Source organism: Toxotes jaculatrix, chromosome 6, assembly GCF_017976425.1.
Source record: "Toxotes jaculatrix isolate fToxJac2 chromosome 6, fToxJac2.pri, whole genome shotgun sequence".
Classification (NCBI taxonomy): Eukaryota; Metazoa; Chordata; class Actinopteri; family Toxotidae; genus Toxotes; species Toxotes jaculatrix.
Genome location: NC_054399.1, coordinates 18,857,436 through 18,873,547, shown reverse-complemented (window position 1 = coordinate 18,873,547; position 16,112 = coordinate 18,857,436). Strand labels below are relative to the sequence as shown.

The window sequence follows — 16,112 nt, the reverse complement described above, 5'->3', positions numbered from 1 at the left end:
AACTTCTCCCCATGATGGAAATGTCTGTTGCAAACAATAATACAGCCAATTAAAGATGCAATCTGCTCAGTGGTCTTGGACTCATCTGTCTCTGTCTTATTCCTCACTGCAGCCTGCCCTCTATTCATCCACCCAAACCGCTCATCTCAGTCTGTGTGAATATTTTTAAGTAGAAATAACTACAGTGAAAAATACCAAGACTCTTATGAAATATTGGAGTAATTACAATGATTTGTGCGTGATGTATCCTCGTGAATATGTACTCTAGGATGTGTACAAGACTTTCATAGAATTGAGGTCACAACACAGGAAAAAAAAAAAACATGTCACAGTGTGCTGTCTTTCAGACCCAGGGTTGTCTATGATATACAGTTATAATAGGCCACTGTTGTACCACTAACATGAGAGATTTCATCCACGTCCACTTTACGCCCTCACTTTAATATGCCCCCTGGGTGAGAGACAGGTGTTGGATTCATGTTATAAGCCTGGGACACAGGAGAGCAGCCTTTGATTGTCTATAACAAGGCAGCAGCAGGCTACCTTTTCCCCCATTGATGAAGACGTCTGGAGTGACAAACTGTAATTAACAACACAATCTGCTTCCAAGTCTCTGACTCAGCCGACTACCTCACCAGCCTCCTCTTTAGTTAAGCTGCTCCTCCCATCCATACTTTTCGTCTTTATTCTTGTATGCTTTGCTAACATGTGACAGGACGCAAACTGGGACATCACGTTTGCCAACCTTTTAACAAGGTTGTGTTGTATTGTCTTGTTTTATAACCCTTACATTGAGAAAACAAGATTGTGCTATGTCTGAAGATGATGGGAAGATGCGTCACTAGCGAAGGAGTTGAGGGAGCAAGGAACAAAGAAAAGTATAAATGGGGACAGAGGAATGGACAGTGAGTGGGAAGCTAGGGGAAAATGAACAAGAAGCACAAGAGAAAGACAGACACAAATGGGAAGAGTGACAAAAACAGCAAAAGAGACAGGTTGTTTTTTAAGCTGCTGATAGATAAAGACAGACTCATTCTTCCATGGAGGTGTTGTTTGGTGGGAGGGCTGAGGTTGTTACCGAGATGTCAGGTTTGGGTGCCCCTGACACAGCGTTATCTAGAGTAAAGAATACCAGTTACCCACTGTGTCCAACTAGGCATCTGAGGCACGTAGTACACTTAAATCTTTCTTCACAAGAAAAGAAAACAGGAATAGACAGCAACAAGTCTAGCAAGTACGACTTTAGTTATGGAAGTCATCTGTCTCCCTTTTTCTGCCTAAATTATTGAGTCTTTCATTGTTTCCATAACGCTGACTGACACACCTCTCCTCTACCATCCACCAGTGCTTACATCAACAAGGCCAGTGAGTCATCGCAGCAGGTGACCCTCATCGACTCGCTCCACTCCCCCGAGGGTCTGGCAGTCGACTGGGTCCATAAGAACATCTACTGGACGGACTCGGGCAACAAGAGCATCTCTGTTGCCACGGGAGACGGCAGGAAGAGGAAAGTGCTGATAGACACTGAGCTGAGTGAGCCGCGGGCCATTGCAGTGGATCCACACCAAGGGTGAGTTGGAGAAGTTCAAGGGTGAAGGAATTTTTGTAAAGTTGAGCGAAAGGGCAGCAAAGGATGGATGCTGTAAGGGCAGGAAGGACAGTTTTGCAGGTTGGTCGAATGAACCTGTGGCCATCATTTTAATAAGAAAAGTCAATGTTATTGTGTGGAAAAAAAATTTTGTCTTAAAGTAGGCCCGAAACATTTTTACTATAACGAATCTATTTGTAGTTCTATTTGCAGATATGATGTTACTCTATGATGCTCCCTGCCTCTTTCTCTCTGTCTTGGATGTCTTCAGTTCCCCTAAAAGACTCTACAAACCTAGACTAGCATGAAATACATGCAAATGCAGCCAGACTTTCACAGGTTTCTCATGGACACACACATGCACACATATTTGAAGGTGGTCCAAGTTTACAGTACCTGCTGTTTTGCACAGTGTTTTCAAGCCCTGCTTCAGAAGTAAAACTGTTTGATTTAGGGAAAGAAAATTAGGTGGATACAGAGTCAAACAAGGATGTTTTGTGACAGGATTTAGTATATTCAGTCAGATATTAGTTACCTTCCAAAAATTGTTTGTGACATTGTACATGTTCCTGAAAAGGGATTTAGGTCCTGCCCATATATAACTTGTCGGCACATCTTCCCACAGGTTTATGTACTGGTCAGACTGGGGAGGTCAGGCCAAAATTGAGAAGGCAGGAATGAATGGAGTGGACCGACAAGTTTTGGTGTCTGAACACATCGAGTGGCCCAATGGAATCACCCTGGGTAAGGAAAACAAAAAGCTCATTGAATAGGGCAGAGAAAACTATACAACAATACAGGGACAGAAAAATCAGTCAGCATTGAGAGCAGTTTCAAAAACAAAGTTATAATGCTGATATTGCTTTTGGAGAGAGAGAGAGGGAAAAAAATGACTAAATTCAACCCAGGGAAAGAGACAGAGCTGAGAGAAAGGAAAAAAAAAACTACCGAGTAGCTCTTATTGTTATAGCTCAGTTTGTGTCTGGCTCTCATCAATCAAGCAAGTGAACACGGGCCTCGGAATTAATAAGCCAGACGCTATGTGCCGTCGATACCTCCCATCATCCCTTTCAACTCCCTCAGCGGCACCAGCCAATTTCTCTCAGCTGCCCTTGCCTGAGGAGAAAGAGAGGCACACAGTTGCCACACTGTGGAATTGAGGTGTCGATACATCTGTATGAAAACAAATTATTTTTTAGAGTAAGGTGAATGAGAGAGTTGGCCAGAGTTGCACTATAATGCCGTGGGAGAAAGGGGTGGATTATTTTCCCCTGGACATTGATTTCATACAGAGCAGAGAACAGAGCAGGTGATTCAGGAGAGGCGAAGTTGTGAATGAAAATTGCTCTGTGGTTTCTTGGTTTCTTTTTGGCTTGATGTTAAAATAGTCCTTGTCTATAGCATGCGATCCAATGCCTGCTTTTAGAGGAACATATTAGGAAAACATATTAAGGAAAGTCAGTACTATTATTGCCTTTGATGAGACAGTGTTGATGACCACTAAGGTTTGCTCTCTTCTCCTGCTGGACTGAACTAATCCAGTTTTTAATCCCAGAGCAGAGGTTTTAACTTTGTAGACAATTGTGTTGTAAATAGTTTATAAATAAATGGCAATCTGAGAGAGGAAACAGGAGGACTAAAATCTGCAATTCGTTGTCATACTGGGATTATGTCCTTTGCTGTCGAATACAATGCAATTTACATTTTCAGGGTAACCACTACTTTGCTCTGTGGCCCATAACAAAGGCAGAGAAATAGTGCAGTCCTAATGTCAATAGTATTGGGGACTAACACAAGGGCAGAAAATTGTAAAACACTGACGTTACCCTTTAAAATAAGTGCACCAAGACTAATCAGTTTGCTCAAGGGCACATATATTTTTCCCAGCAAAGAAGTCAACCGGCAATATTACAATCAGATCTGTGTTTTCTCAGTGCAGGGCCTCAACCGTCATGTCAAAGAAGATTGATGGTGTAGCTACTGGGCCATTACATTCATATACCTCTCACCCTAGGCCTTTTCTCTTGGAATGACCTCTCTCTCCATCCGTCTCCCTCTCTTTTCTTTTCCTGCTTGGTTTTGTCCCCCTCCTCCACCACAGACTTGTCCAACAGGCGTCTCTACTGGGTGGACTCCAAGCTGCACCTGCTGTCCAGTGTGGATCTGAATGGAGACAACCGCAAAGTGCTGCTGTCCTCTCATCACCACCTGGGACACCCGTTCGCCCTAACTGTGTTTGAGGTAAGGGAGGGTTGAGATACAGTTGCAGTATCATGATGTAACCTTTTAGTGCCATACCATGTTTTCTTATATAAACCCAATGACTACAGATGGCTTACACTAGTTCTTTAGTGTTGTCAATTTCCCAAAGCACACCAGACAGTTTTAACCCTGATTTTCTGCCTCCTGGGCAGTCATTGCTTTTAGTTCATGCCGACATGTTGTAACAGACAAGTCACAGAGACTCTTGCATCAGATAAGTAACACATAATTTATATTTTTTATCATACATACATTATCATCATGTGGCAATGCAGTTTAGATAAGAGATTGTTTTGAAAACTCATTTTTGTAGAGGGCATCTTTCCTGATGGGATTGAAAACTGGACTGTTAAATAGAATTAAAATTAGAATTAAAATACATAAGTAAGCCACAAGGGTTTTTTTGCCTTATAAAGTGTTTTCAGAATCCCCCTTGCTCAGATAAAAGGCATCTTAAATCAAGAAAATATTAAAAGTAAAATAAATAAATAAATAAATAATACAGCATGTTTTTGCAAGAGTGTAAAATTAATTTCAACTAGCTTTCTTTAACAGCTTAAATGAAGCTGAGCACCGCACTTAAAAAGAACATGAAGGAATAACAACCTTGAAATGCAGTATTTTTCCCATTCTGGGACTTGGCAAGGACTTCCTACAAACACTAGGCAACGTTTGTAGGAAGTATCTACCTGACAGGCAAAGAAGATGCTAATGTCCTTATCTGACCTCCAAAAGATACTGTAGATACACACAGAAAAATAGGTCTGTCCTCACATTTCTTTGCCATGTGGGACATTTTTATATCGTGTTTGTTGATTCCCAGTTCGGTTGTGTGTTTGCTGTTATAGTGTTATTTTTTTAACTAGAGTCGTTCATATATGGCAGCAGGAATTAAGCTCTTGATGAATACTGTATGTCATCAAGGGTTACCTGTAGTGGTGCTTGTTACTCTATGAAGCACATATGGTATTTTCAGGGTATACTTGGTCAGAGAAGAGTGCAAGCTTCAAAAGTAGAGATTCACTGAGAAGAAATGAAAGATGGTTTTAAAATCATAGTAGAGGAATAGACCCAAGGGAAGGAATGATCTCTTTGAGAGCTAGTGAATGTAGAGTCACAGTAGAATACTGCAGTCGATGAAACTAATTTGGGCATTTTTATTGAGGCAAGAGTAAGTCAGTCTGTTTAGAGCCCATCAAGTATAGATGGTGTGGAAGCTGGGAAAAAGAGCCAGAGAACCAGAGGAGAGTGAGGATGAAGGGAAGAAAGAGGGAGGTGTAATGCGATCAGCTGCACACAGTGCTATGATGAGAAGCAAAGGGAAGCGGGGACATCCATCATGTCCAGCTGAGTGTGCCTGCATGTGTGCTTGGGTGTGTGCGTGTGTATGTGTAAAAGAGATGAATAAAAACCAACGCTTCAGGCAGCAGTGAAAGTTCATCCCTGGAGATTAATAGCCCTCAGGCCTTTTGGTCTTTGTTCTGTTCTGGTTATGATACAGAACAAATTAAAAGTAGTGCAGCAGGTTTCCTGGTCCCAACAGACTGATAATGGGAAGTTTGTTTCTTCTGAGTTTCCTGGTTCGAGTTGAGAACTGAAACACTGAACCCTTTTTTGTTCATTTAATTTAGCATGTGTCTTATCAGGGAACTTAGCTTCAAGGGACGATTTTTGCCTCAGGGTCCTGGTCTCTGTTAAACTGCTTACTCAGCCCAGTTAGCCCAGTTGTGGAATGTGCCATACCATACTTTATACCATACTTCCTTCTCTAACTTCACAACAGTACTGATGTACTAGTGTTTTTTAACACTGCAGAGGAAAAGCACAGGGTTCCTACTGTATATTGAAGTCAGAACACACCACCACCAAACACAAACATAAAAAGATACACGCATTCAAACTCTTCCAGTCAGTGTCCAACCCCTACTAAGACACCAAGCCCTGAGGAAATGTTGATCAGGGAGACATGCAGAGAGTAATGTTTTCTCTTTCTCTAGCTTTAGAGTCATTGCATTACTTTTTATCTCCTCTTTGTTTGACTAGAGGGGATAGAAGGGAAGATGAGATGCGTTCGGGATGAAGAAGCAGAGAGGAGGACAGTGATTGAAAGAAATAAAATACCGTCAGGAAGAAAGAAAATAGGTGGTGTTAGAAGGTGTTTGTCCTTTTTGCCTTGAACCCAGCAGTGAAGGAGGATTTAAAGGGGTTTTAAAGGCCCTGCATCCACACTGGTCCAACAAAATGTGGTCAGATTTGCTTTGAGCCACACAAAATTCAAACAAAAGCCAAATAAAAAAGGATATGACATGACAGGTCATATTAACGTAATAACGAAATATTGTCTGTGAGAGCTGAAGTGAGTATTTGTAGAGACTTGAGCATCTGTGACCAACCACACCCATAGTCCAGAGGAGGTCTAATCAGATAAACTAGAAATACCTTTGTGGGCGTATGCATGTGAAAAGGCTTTAAGGGTCTTTTGCAGCTTAGCAGAGATGAACAGAAAATGTCTCCTAACATTATGTGATTCCTACACAGATTTAACACCAAGCCCACATTAATTTTTTATAATTTGGGCTGATACAACAAAGAATACAAATCAAACCCCCAAAAAAATCAAAGGCTTCAAAAGTTGAGTGGGTTGGCTTTGTTTGAGCTTTTATTTATAGTTTTCTGGCATGACATCTAACTAGGCAGGAGGCACCAAAAGCTCATCAGGCAAATGTGTCAGTCAAAAGGCAGAATCATGATAAAATCATCAAGGGCTGTTCTCCCTTTCACACTAAAAACACGCCACATCTATTTAGATGTACTCTCATCCCCTTCACAACCACAGACGGACAGCTCTGACTGAAGTGATGCAATGCCGTGTGTTCATTAGAGCGTGTGTGTGTGCATGTGTATAAGTTATGGCCTATCCAGTGACACATGAAAGATTCACCTCGGTTCTACAATGAAGACCGTCAACCTGCTCGTGCCTTCATTGCCTTTTGAAGCTTTTGAGGTGGGAAAAAGTGACAGAGGTGAAGCTGAAAGAGAAAAACAGAGGTAGAGACTGACAAGAGAAACCGGGACAGACATCCACAGAGAAAGACAGGCAAAGGGAGTGGTGGAATGATAGATTTGATTCTTTCATCATCATGCCTGATATTTGTCTTTCATTCTTTCAGCTCTACTGTCATATGAGTAAAGGTTATCTGAATCTGAGAGAGGAGGAGATGCAGTGATAGAGATCTCAGTGAAAGATGGAAAAGGAGAGGGTCAGAGAAATGTTAGGTCCACTGATAACACAGCACAAAGGGAGAGAATGGATTACAGCTGTGACTGAACCGCATGCAGAGATGCACGTACCTCCTTATTTACACACACTACACAAATGTGTGGTAGGACCCCGACAGGTCCTTGACCTTTTAAGGAGACCGTAAAATTGTAAACGCAGCCTCAGCAGAATGGGAAAAAATGCATGCACGATTCACCATGACTTACTGTGGCCTTCCTGCCTGATTCCTCTGCCTCACACTCACCTCCTGAATAGTCTTTGTTCTCTTCTTTGTTTTTAATCCTCCTATGATCTCAGCTTCTCAGTGTTTTACTTTCATTTTCTGTGTTTTTCTTAATTGATGTGTATCTGCACCGACGAATCTAGACAGTCTTTGGGTCTTCGGTTGCTGTGGTAACCATGTGCCGTATCCTGTTATCCTGTAGTATCACTGAAGAGAATTGTGAAGACGTGTTAATTTGAGAAAGAGGATGAGAAATCGAGGAAGACACAAAAGTGAAAAATGAAATGAAGCAGCTAATGGCTGCCAGATTAATACACCAGCACCAACAAGTCTCAGTACATACTGTACCAGTGTCTTCCATATGTGTTTTTGGGTTTCATTCCAATGGTACCACTGTGGTTGATTTTAGGCAGCGAGGACTTCCTTGCTACTTGCTTATGATTTACGTATGGCTTAGAACTACAAACACATTGTATGCTCAGCCAAATATTTCGCAACTTCATGATTAGGCACTGATCATGAACACAAGTTATTTTAAGCTTTTACAACAAACTACCAGGGTTGATGTTTTTTTCTCCAGAGGACAGCCTCTTTGCAGAGTTAAACATGTTTCTTTTTCAGTTGTTTTCTACAGTAAAAGCCCACTGTTGTTGTTGCAAACACTTTTTTCCCTGTTTGTCCAATGTGCACTAAGGCAAGTTATTTTGACTCCAGTGTAAGTGCAAGTCTCCAAAAGATGGCAGACTTCTTTTGTCTCATTAAATTTGTTGAATAGCAATTATAATTAAGATGGCTAAAAATACAAATACAGAATACCGCCTCCGCTTTCTTCATTAATTGAAATGTTACAGCATCAGTGTTGTAAAGCTGTGTATGGCTGCTGCTTTATCAAAGTTTTGTTTTTATCAGTACAGTCTTTATCTCTTCACTATCCTTAATTACCAGTTCTACTGAGGTTCCTCATAATGCAAGGAGGGATACTACATTTTGACAAAACATATTGCCAGAAGTATTATTTGCTCAGCATTAATTGATTGTCAGGATTGAGTGTTGGATGGTGAAAGTGTCAGAGGACACAGTTTAATCAGCACAGTCCCCTAACAGTATACTTTGATCAGTCTGTTTAAACCAGGCCTTGATTAAATAGCAAGGCTTTTAACCTTACTTCAATAAATAATGTATTAAAAGGAGCCTTCATACCAGTCACTTCTCATATGCCCTCAATTAAAAAGTGAATTAAAGTTACCCCAGGCATAAAACATCTCCTAAAAGAGTTTCTGTTGTCAAGTAAATTGTAAATCCACAAACCTTAATATAATCAAAATTTGATACTGAACAAAATTGGTACATTTAAGTGCATGTGAATGTAATAAACAGTCATTGTTAGAATGTGCATATATCTCTGTGACAAATTGCAGAATTCCCCAGTGCAGTTTCTTTGGATAATTGCTGTTTACCATATCTACAAATGAAATGCCATTTATACTAAATAAATTGCAGATGTATGCAGATGATGTTAAATGTTCAATTGGGATATGGTAGCATTTTGAAGATAAGGAGCAAACATGAGACTGAATTACAACAAATATGTGGCTGGACATGGGGAAACAAGCTTTAATTCACTGTGACATTATTGTGTTTAGCCACCAGTTTAAATATGAGCAATTTCTACAACAATTAAAGCTTCTTGGATGACCTCTGTAGGAGAAACTTAGAGACAGCGTTGTTTAAAATGGGCAGGGGGCTATCTTGCTTCAGAGGATGTTCTTCTTTTCCCAGCCCCAATTCAGGCTTCAACAACTTGCATGTATGTATGTGTGTATTTGTTAACTGTTATGATCCTTTCTATGCAGGATCGCTTATATTGGACAGACTTGGAGGATGAGGCGATATACAGCGCCAACCGACTGACAGGACACGATGTGGCAAAGGTGGCAGAGCACCTCAACAACCCTCTGGACCTAGTGGTGTTTCATGAACAGAGGCAGCCGAAGGGTAAGACATGCAGGAAAAATGCAGAAAACACAACAGCTATGATATAACATTGGTTCTTTTTTTCGTTAGTGCTTTAGTTTTAATTATTCCTAGGGAAGTATGGTAAAAGTCAAAGCAACCACAGCAGACTGATTAGAGGAGGAGCCACAGATGACAGACTTTCTTTGCAAATTGGGCTTTATGGACTCTGGTCATGGTTGCTCCATATATCATTCTTATTGGAGAAGTAATTTCTCATTTAGAGACATAATTCCCAGCAGAGCTCCACCCAACTTCAACCTGAGCAGAGGACTAATCAGCCAGAATAAGAAAAAAAAACAAAACAAAACAAAAAAAAAAACCTGTATGAGAGTGCAAGTGTTTGCCAGTGTTGGTCATTGGGTATAATGTAATCCTAACAATATTGCACTCCTTGCTCACAAAATCTTAAATTATCCATGTGTAGGACATACTCATGAAAGCTGTATGAAACAATAAATAACCTGATGTCTGTGATTACATTGACGGGTCTGCTGGGCATGTCAAATGATGTGTTTATTATTTTTCCCAGGATGGATGCATTCCCAGGTGTGTGTGTGTGTGTGTGTGTGTGTGTGTGCTAGTTAGCGCAGCAGTGTGTACTGTGTGTACCTCAGTGTGTTTGACAGTGTGTTCTAGCAATTTGTCCGTGTGAGTTTGTTTTCTCCCCTCACTCAGAGCTCAAAGCAGTCTTGTTTGAGTGCCAGTAGGGAGTTAATTGGATTCTCTCATTAATAAATCAAGAGCTCTGCTCAAAGAAATATCACAGAATTAAGCGTGTTTTCTCCAAAATTCTAACAAAAGCAAGACATAAAACAACCAGGCCTAACAACCAGGCTAAATGAAGACTTACTGAATGAAGCCTAAGTTCTAGTATCACAGAGAAAGGAAATATTCGATAAAATGTGACCTTGAGTGAAGCTCTTTGCACGGTCAGCATCCTGCCTTCCATTTCTTCCAGTTTTATCTTTTTCTCCCTACTTTTCATGTCATTTTTAGTCTGTCAGTGAATTCAGTACATGTATCTAAACAAAACCAAACCACAGTAAGGAAGATCATCGCCAATGATTGGCTGCCACAATACACCTCCACACATTCAAATATGGTTCCATTATCTTCTGGTATCCCATTCAACATGGCTTCATTTTTGACACACTTCCCATGAAGAGCTTCTCTGTTTGTTGTGCATAATTTTTTTTTTATGCCTCTGCACAGATGACAGCCTTGACCGGAGGCACTATGTCTTCAGATTGTCCCTCCGTGAGTCCGTCCCATTCTTGTGAATGCAATATCTCTGGAAGGCCTTGAAGGAATTTCTTTAGGCCTTAGGCTCAAGGATTAACTGATTCGATTTTCATCAAAGGTCTAAGGTCAAAGTCACTGAGATCTCACAAAACATATTTTTGGCCATAACGCAATAATTCATACAGTAATTATGACACAATATCACACATATGTCTAATAGATTAAAATGCTGAACTGATGAGATTTTATATCCAAAACATCAAAGGTTGATGACGTGTGTGAAGCATCTACATATTAGAATTTGTAGCTTCTTTGCAGCAACATCCATATTTGAAGCATTGTCTGTTGTCATGGCTACAACTTAATTTTCTATCAGAATCAGCTTTATTGAACACATAAAACAAATTTGACTCTTTTTGTTTCTCTCAATGAACTTACACTCTAATAGGGCAATGACATACAGCAGGACAAAAGCAACAAAGCTTAACAAAGTCAAATCCGTTTTATTTATATATCCTTTAATACGTTTTATTTAATTCCATCAAAGTCTTCACAACATATATAAGTCTGGACAGACATGGATGTAAACTTTAACTTGACTGGTTGGTGGAGGCATCCAGCCGTGAGGCGGTAAATCTGTTTATTAATATGTTTTTTTTTTTTTTATCCATCCAGCTGTGCTTTGAAGCCTAGGTTCCATGTTTTAGTTCTTCCTCTAGTAAGGGAGTCAGTGCAGAAGGAGAAGCCACTGCAACTTCAGAACATCATTTTCCATATGTTTCCATCTCAGTCCTTCTCCTATCTTCAGCTTTTTTTACCTTTACTTTCCATTCTTACAGTCTTCCTTCTCATCTTATCCAGTTTCTTTTGGTGTTGCCTTCTTTTCTCTTGTTTTCTCTGTTCTTTGACTTCTCTTCACTGTTCTCCTTTTCCTACTCTGCCCTCTTTCCCCAGCATAAAATTTAAATGTATTGTCATAGTGTGTCATGGTATTTCAGAGACTTGCTTCATTTCTTCTTAATATGGAAAGCAGAATATATATGGAGCTTCAGAGAATTTCATTTAGGTGGCTGTTCATATTGCTGTTCATATTACTGTCCTGTGCTTGTGATGCTGAGATACTGGTCTGAAGCATGTTTGAATTCCCAGCTTATTAAAATCTCACTGTGTGTTGTGAGTGATGTTTCTTCTTCTCCTGATGGCTGATGATTCTTCTGACATGCTGCTTTCTAAAAGTATGTACCAAGTCAGGTGGCAGAATCAACCGCGACCTGACCTAATTCTGGTCCTCCCCCACATGACAAGAGTAGCAATATTTTTTCATTACTCTCAGTCTTGCGTTAGGGAACAAGATGTAAATTTTTTATTTGGGTGTAGAGATTAAAAAAAAGAAAGTTTAGACACCCTTGTCTTAACCCAAGCAGCTCTTCATTGAACCAGAAAATAGCTTGTGGAATGAATACAGGTCGCTAAATAAAACGCAGTAGAAGTGTCAGCATCTATTTTCTGTTCTTTTGCTGTATGGTACACAATAACTTTTATGGGTCATAAGTAAGTATTTTTGCTGATTGGACACTAACTACTTCTAACTTGAAAATTTAAGACTTTTAACAATGACCATGTTTAGGCTGTGCTGGTGAAATAACCAATAACACTATGAAGAAAAACAAGAATACTTTTGCTTTACTAAGTCATATGGGTTCTTGTGCTTGAATTTAGCTTCACCTTTTACAGGGGCTTAGAGTTTCTCATCCACATCAAAACCAGCTTTATCAGCCAGTGTAGGTGAATCTGAATTCAGTTCACATTTACTTTGATGCTTTTAATACTGACTTTTAAAACTGGGGCTCTGTCTTCAATTCTTAATATTCTCTTCTCCTTTACTATTCCAGTTCACAGTACATATAAACCTCTGTGCACATCACCCTGGCACAGACATAAGATTTCAATTTGCTGCACACATTTGGAAAAAAAACACCAAATGTTAAATACTGAAGGCTTATAAATTGTGATTTTCAATGTAGATACAAGGCTGTTGAATGTGTACAGATATAAAGAGTCATGTATTATATTTCAATTATTTATAAGGAACCAATTACAAAATGGTGTTAACCCAAACACTTCTTCTGTTTCTGCTCGTGTCCCTCCAGGCCCTGACACCTGCAATATGGGCAGTCTGCCTAACGGTGGCTGTGAGTACCTCTGTCTGAAGGCGCCGCAGATCACAGACCACTCCCCCAAGTACACTTGTGCCTGTCCTGATGGCATGGAACTGGGACCAGACATGAGGCGCTGTGCTATAGGTAAGTCGGTCACACTGTCAACCATTAAATCACAGTGTCCGGGAGCACGCTTAATTAAAGGAATTTGCTGAGAAATGACACATGAAGTCTATATTTCTGTAATCACAGTGACATGATGGAGTGCCAGGCCATAAGGATATCAAACTGGACTGGAATTTCACTCTCTCAGCACTGCTAAAAGGAGTTCACTTCAGAATTAAGTATTCATACATACCTATAAATAAATGTTCCGATTTAAACTACTCAGTACATTGAGGGATTCTGATCTTATACATGGATGGCTATGGGAAACCTTTTGCATGCCATTATAGGCTGAAGCAAAGACAATTTTTTTTTTTCTTTTTTTTTTGGTCTTGATCTGTGGTGGCCTAACTTGAATCTTGGCCGGTCATGTGAAATATGATGGAGGTTCTTCTCTCACCAGATCTGTACAAAATAAGTTCATTTCTTTTTAGATTTCAGCACTAACTTGTTGGTTCCCATACTGGTATTCCCACCTGAGCCCCACCTCTAACCCCGAGTTTTAGCATTTGAGGAGATACACTGTCAGTAAAATATGTACAGTAAATGCTGAATATATTAAACACAAAAACCAGCATGAGTATGAAAAGTGTATTCTTGTTAGAAGGGAATTTGTCTGCTCTTACACCTAATAAAGCTTTTATATTCTTACCCAGTTCATTTGTCTCAAATCATAGCAGAATAGCATATTCACTATTACAGCTTTTATCCACATCCAGTATTCACCGGGATCAGCCCTAAACAATGTCATTTGTATCTCTTGATCTTATTGAACTGATCATAATGGAATCAAAAACCAGTTCCCTCAGAGACTTTGAGACACTCGGGAAGTGGGTCAGGGATTCTCCCAGCTTACTTGTGTTCCCAGTCCTTCTCCATTATTTCTCTGACCTTATTTTACCACTCAGTCTGGCCCCAGTACAATCACCACATTGGTAAGGTTGTTATCCTTAATACATCCGCTCTGTTTTGCAACTCATGTTTGAACAGGTGAAGAAAAGGTAGCTGACACAGAGAAAAGAGAGAGAGAAAGAGAGGTGATGTATGTAGGCCACTATTCAGAGAATCCCTCTGAGAAAAGACAGAACATGGTCACTGAGCGTACAGCGAGAGAGAGAGAGAGAGAGAGAGAGAGAGAGAACATTTGCACTCATAATTTCTGGACTTCCTAATGCAGCACAGATATTTCTGCTGAGCACTTATTAAGGTTTGATAAAATGGCCACTTACGTTCCATTCATCTGGCTCTCTGCTTTATGTCTCTGTCTATTTTGGAGCAACTATAAAACCTTGAAGTGTTTAGAAACCTCCAAACACTTTTTTATACATCCATCGTTTAGTCATCTGATAACACAAACAGAAAGGTAACATATGGTAACCAGTGACCTTACAGCATATATGGTTTTATATACATTTGCCTTATTTTGATATATACTGATATCAGAAATCCTGTTTATTATTTTAACCTTATCACCGAGCTCTGTTTAAAACTCTGGGTACTTGTGAGCATGTTTTCATCAGCATCTTCTTTTCTTTTTTTTTTTTTTGATTTGGACATGCTGTATACTGATACAAACAGCAGAAACACTACAAGAAGTGAAAACATTGTGGTGATGTGCTTGTCAGTAAAATCCCAAGTGCTATTGATTTTTGTTCTGTTTCTCTTGTGCAGTTCGACCCAGAACAACCACAACAGCTGCTCCAACCACCACCACCACCACCACAGCTCCCACCACAACCACCACTACAACTACAGCAACGAGCACAACTGTTACCACCACCACCACCACCACGACTCCCCCTACCACCACCACCACCACAAGTACCACCAGCACCTCTGCCGCAACCAGACGCCTGACAACAACGGCCTCTCGCCAGACCCCAAGAAGCACCTCTACGGAGCAGACTCGGACCGCTGCTGCCACAAGTACAGAGACGACAAGTTTCAGCAGCACAAGTCAGACATCAACATCCACACACACACCTCTGTTAGGCCCAGTGGCCCCCAACAGCATTCAGAGAGAGAGCAATGGCAACCTCTCTCACAGAGGTAAGGTTCATGGTGAGCTGGGTGGGTGCGTAGGAATGTGAGTTTCTGTGTAGTTTCTTTGTCTTCCCCTCCGACTCTATGTCTCACCATCTGTCTGTCTGCTGTATGTCATCTTTCTTTCTTTGCTTTTCCCTCTTGTGCGCACACACACATACATAGATACACTCACTAGTGTATCCCTCGGTCTGCTTGCTGTTGGTCCCCCATGAGCAGCGTGTAACAGAGCTGTCAGAGCTAACAAACGACAGTCCCCTCCATTCTCGCCTTCCACCTCTCATCACTCATCCTCACTTTCTGACAGCCTCTATCACTCTCTTTGTCTTTCTTTCTCTCTCTCTCTCTCTCTCTCTCTCTCTCTCTCTCTCTCTCTCTCTCTCTCTCTCTCTCTCTCTCTCTCTCTACTCCCCTCTCTTTCATTCTCACTCTCTAAAACTGGCAGCATTTTTTGTCCTCGCACCAATCAAGGTTTACTGGTACGCCAGAAAAATAACACTTTACAGCTTGTTGCCCAGACAAACAATGACAGCAGAATATAACAGCAGTAACAATGGTTTACAAAGCCACGCTAAGACTTAAATTGTATTTGGAAGCGTAGAAGAATGATAGCACCGCAAAGAAAAATTGATAAACCGCTGTGCTGCGCATCACATGTTGTGATTTTGTTGTAGAAATCTCTGTTTTTCAGCTTTCTGATTCTTCTAGCCTTTGCTACACAGAGACATTGACATGAGATAGATGTAACTGCCAAACCTCTAAGGCAGCTTTTTGTCCTCAAGTCATTTATGCCTTATAACAGCAGAAAGATAACAAGAATCCACTAAATGAGCTGCATTTTTCACCACTTTGCTCTTAAAGATGATATCTAGAGTTCTTGTATTGAAAGAAAGTTTCTAGAAATGTGAATCTGTGCATTTCTTTTTGCATGTTCCGATAGCTGCAGTGCTATTTTCAGACCAAAGCAGGAGACTAATGGTAAAACTATGGCAAAAAGGGGCTGATTTATATTTAGGACTGGGTTATCTACACACTAAAATAATCTTTAAGTAATTTCTGATATTAGAATCGCATAGCCTTCTGCTCACTGGAGAATAAGAGATGTAATAGAAGAAAGAAGGGGTTGGCTTGTTA

At 40.4% G+C, this 16,112-nt stretch overlaps 1 protein-coding gene across 4 annotated transcripts in view; it reads left to right on the top strand.

Annotated features, from left to right (window-relative positions):
* The window catches only part of lrp8 (low density lipoprotein receptor-related protein 8, apolipoprotein e receptor), a 158,895-nt gene that overhangs the window by 129,404 nt on the left and 13,379 nt on the right, over nt 1–16,112 (top strand). For 3 of the 4 annotated variants that reach the window (XM_041040106.1, XM_041040105.1, XM_041040104.1), the window contains exons 11-16: nt 1,346–1,570; nt 2,214–2,332; nt 3,690–3,829; nt 9,207–9,348; nt 12,762–12,914; nt 14,607–14,984. In XM_041040106.1, the coding sequence (XP_040896040.1) occupies nt 1,346–1,570; nt 2,214–2,332; nt 3,690–3,829; nt 9,207–9,348; nt 12,762–12,914; nt 14,607–14,984 (1,157 nt within the window). Of the gene's footprint in view, nt 1–1,345; nt 1,571–2,213; nt 2,333–3,689; nt 3,830–9,206; nt 9,349–12,761; nt 12,915–13,022; nt 13,050–14,606; nt 14,985–16,112 lie in introns of those variants that run through there. The other variant, XM_041040107.1, reaches the window with a different exon arrangement.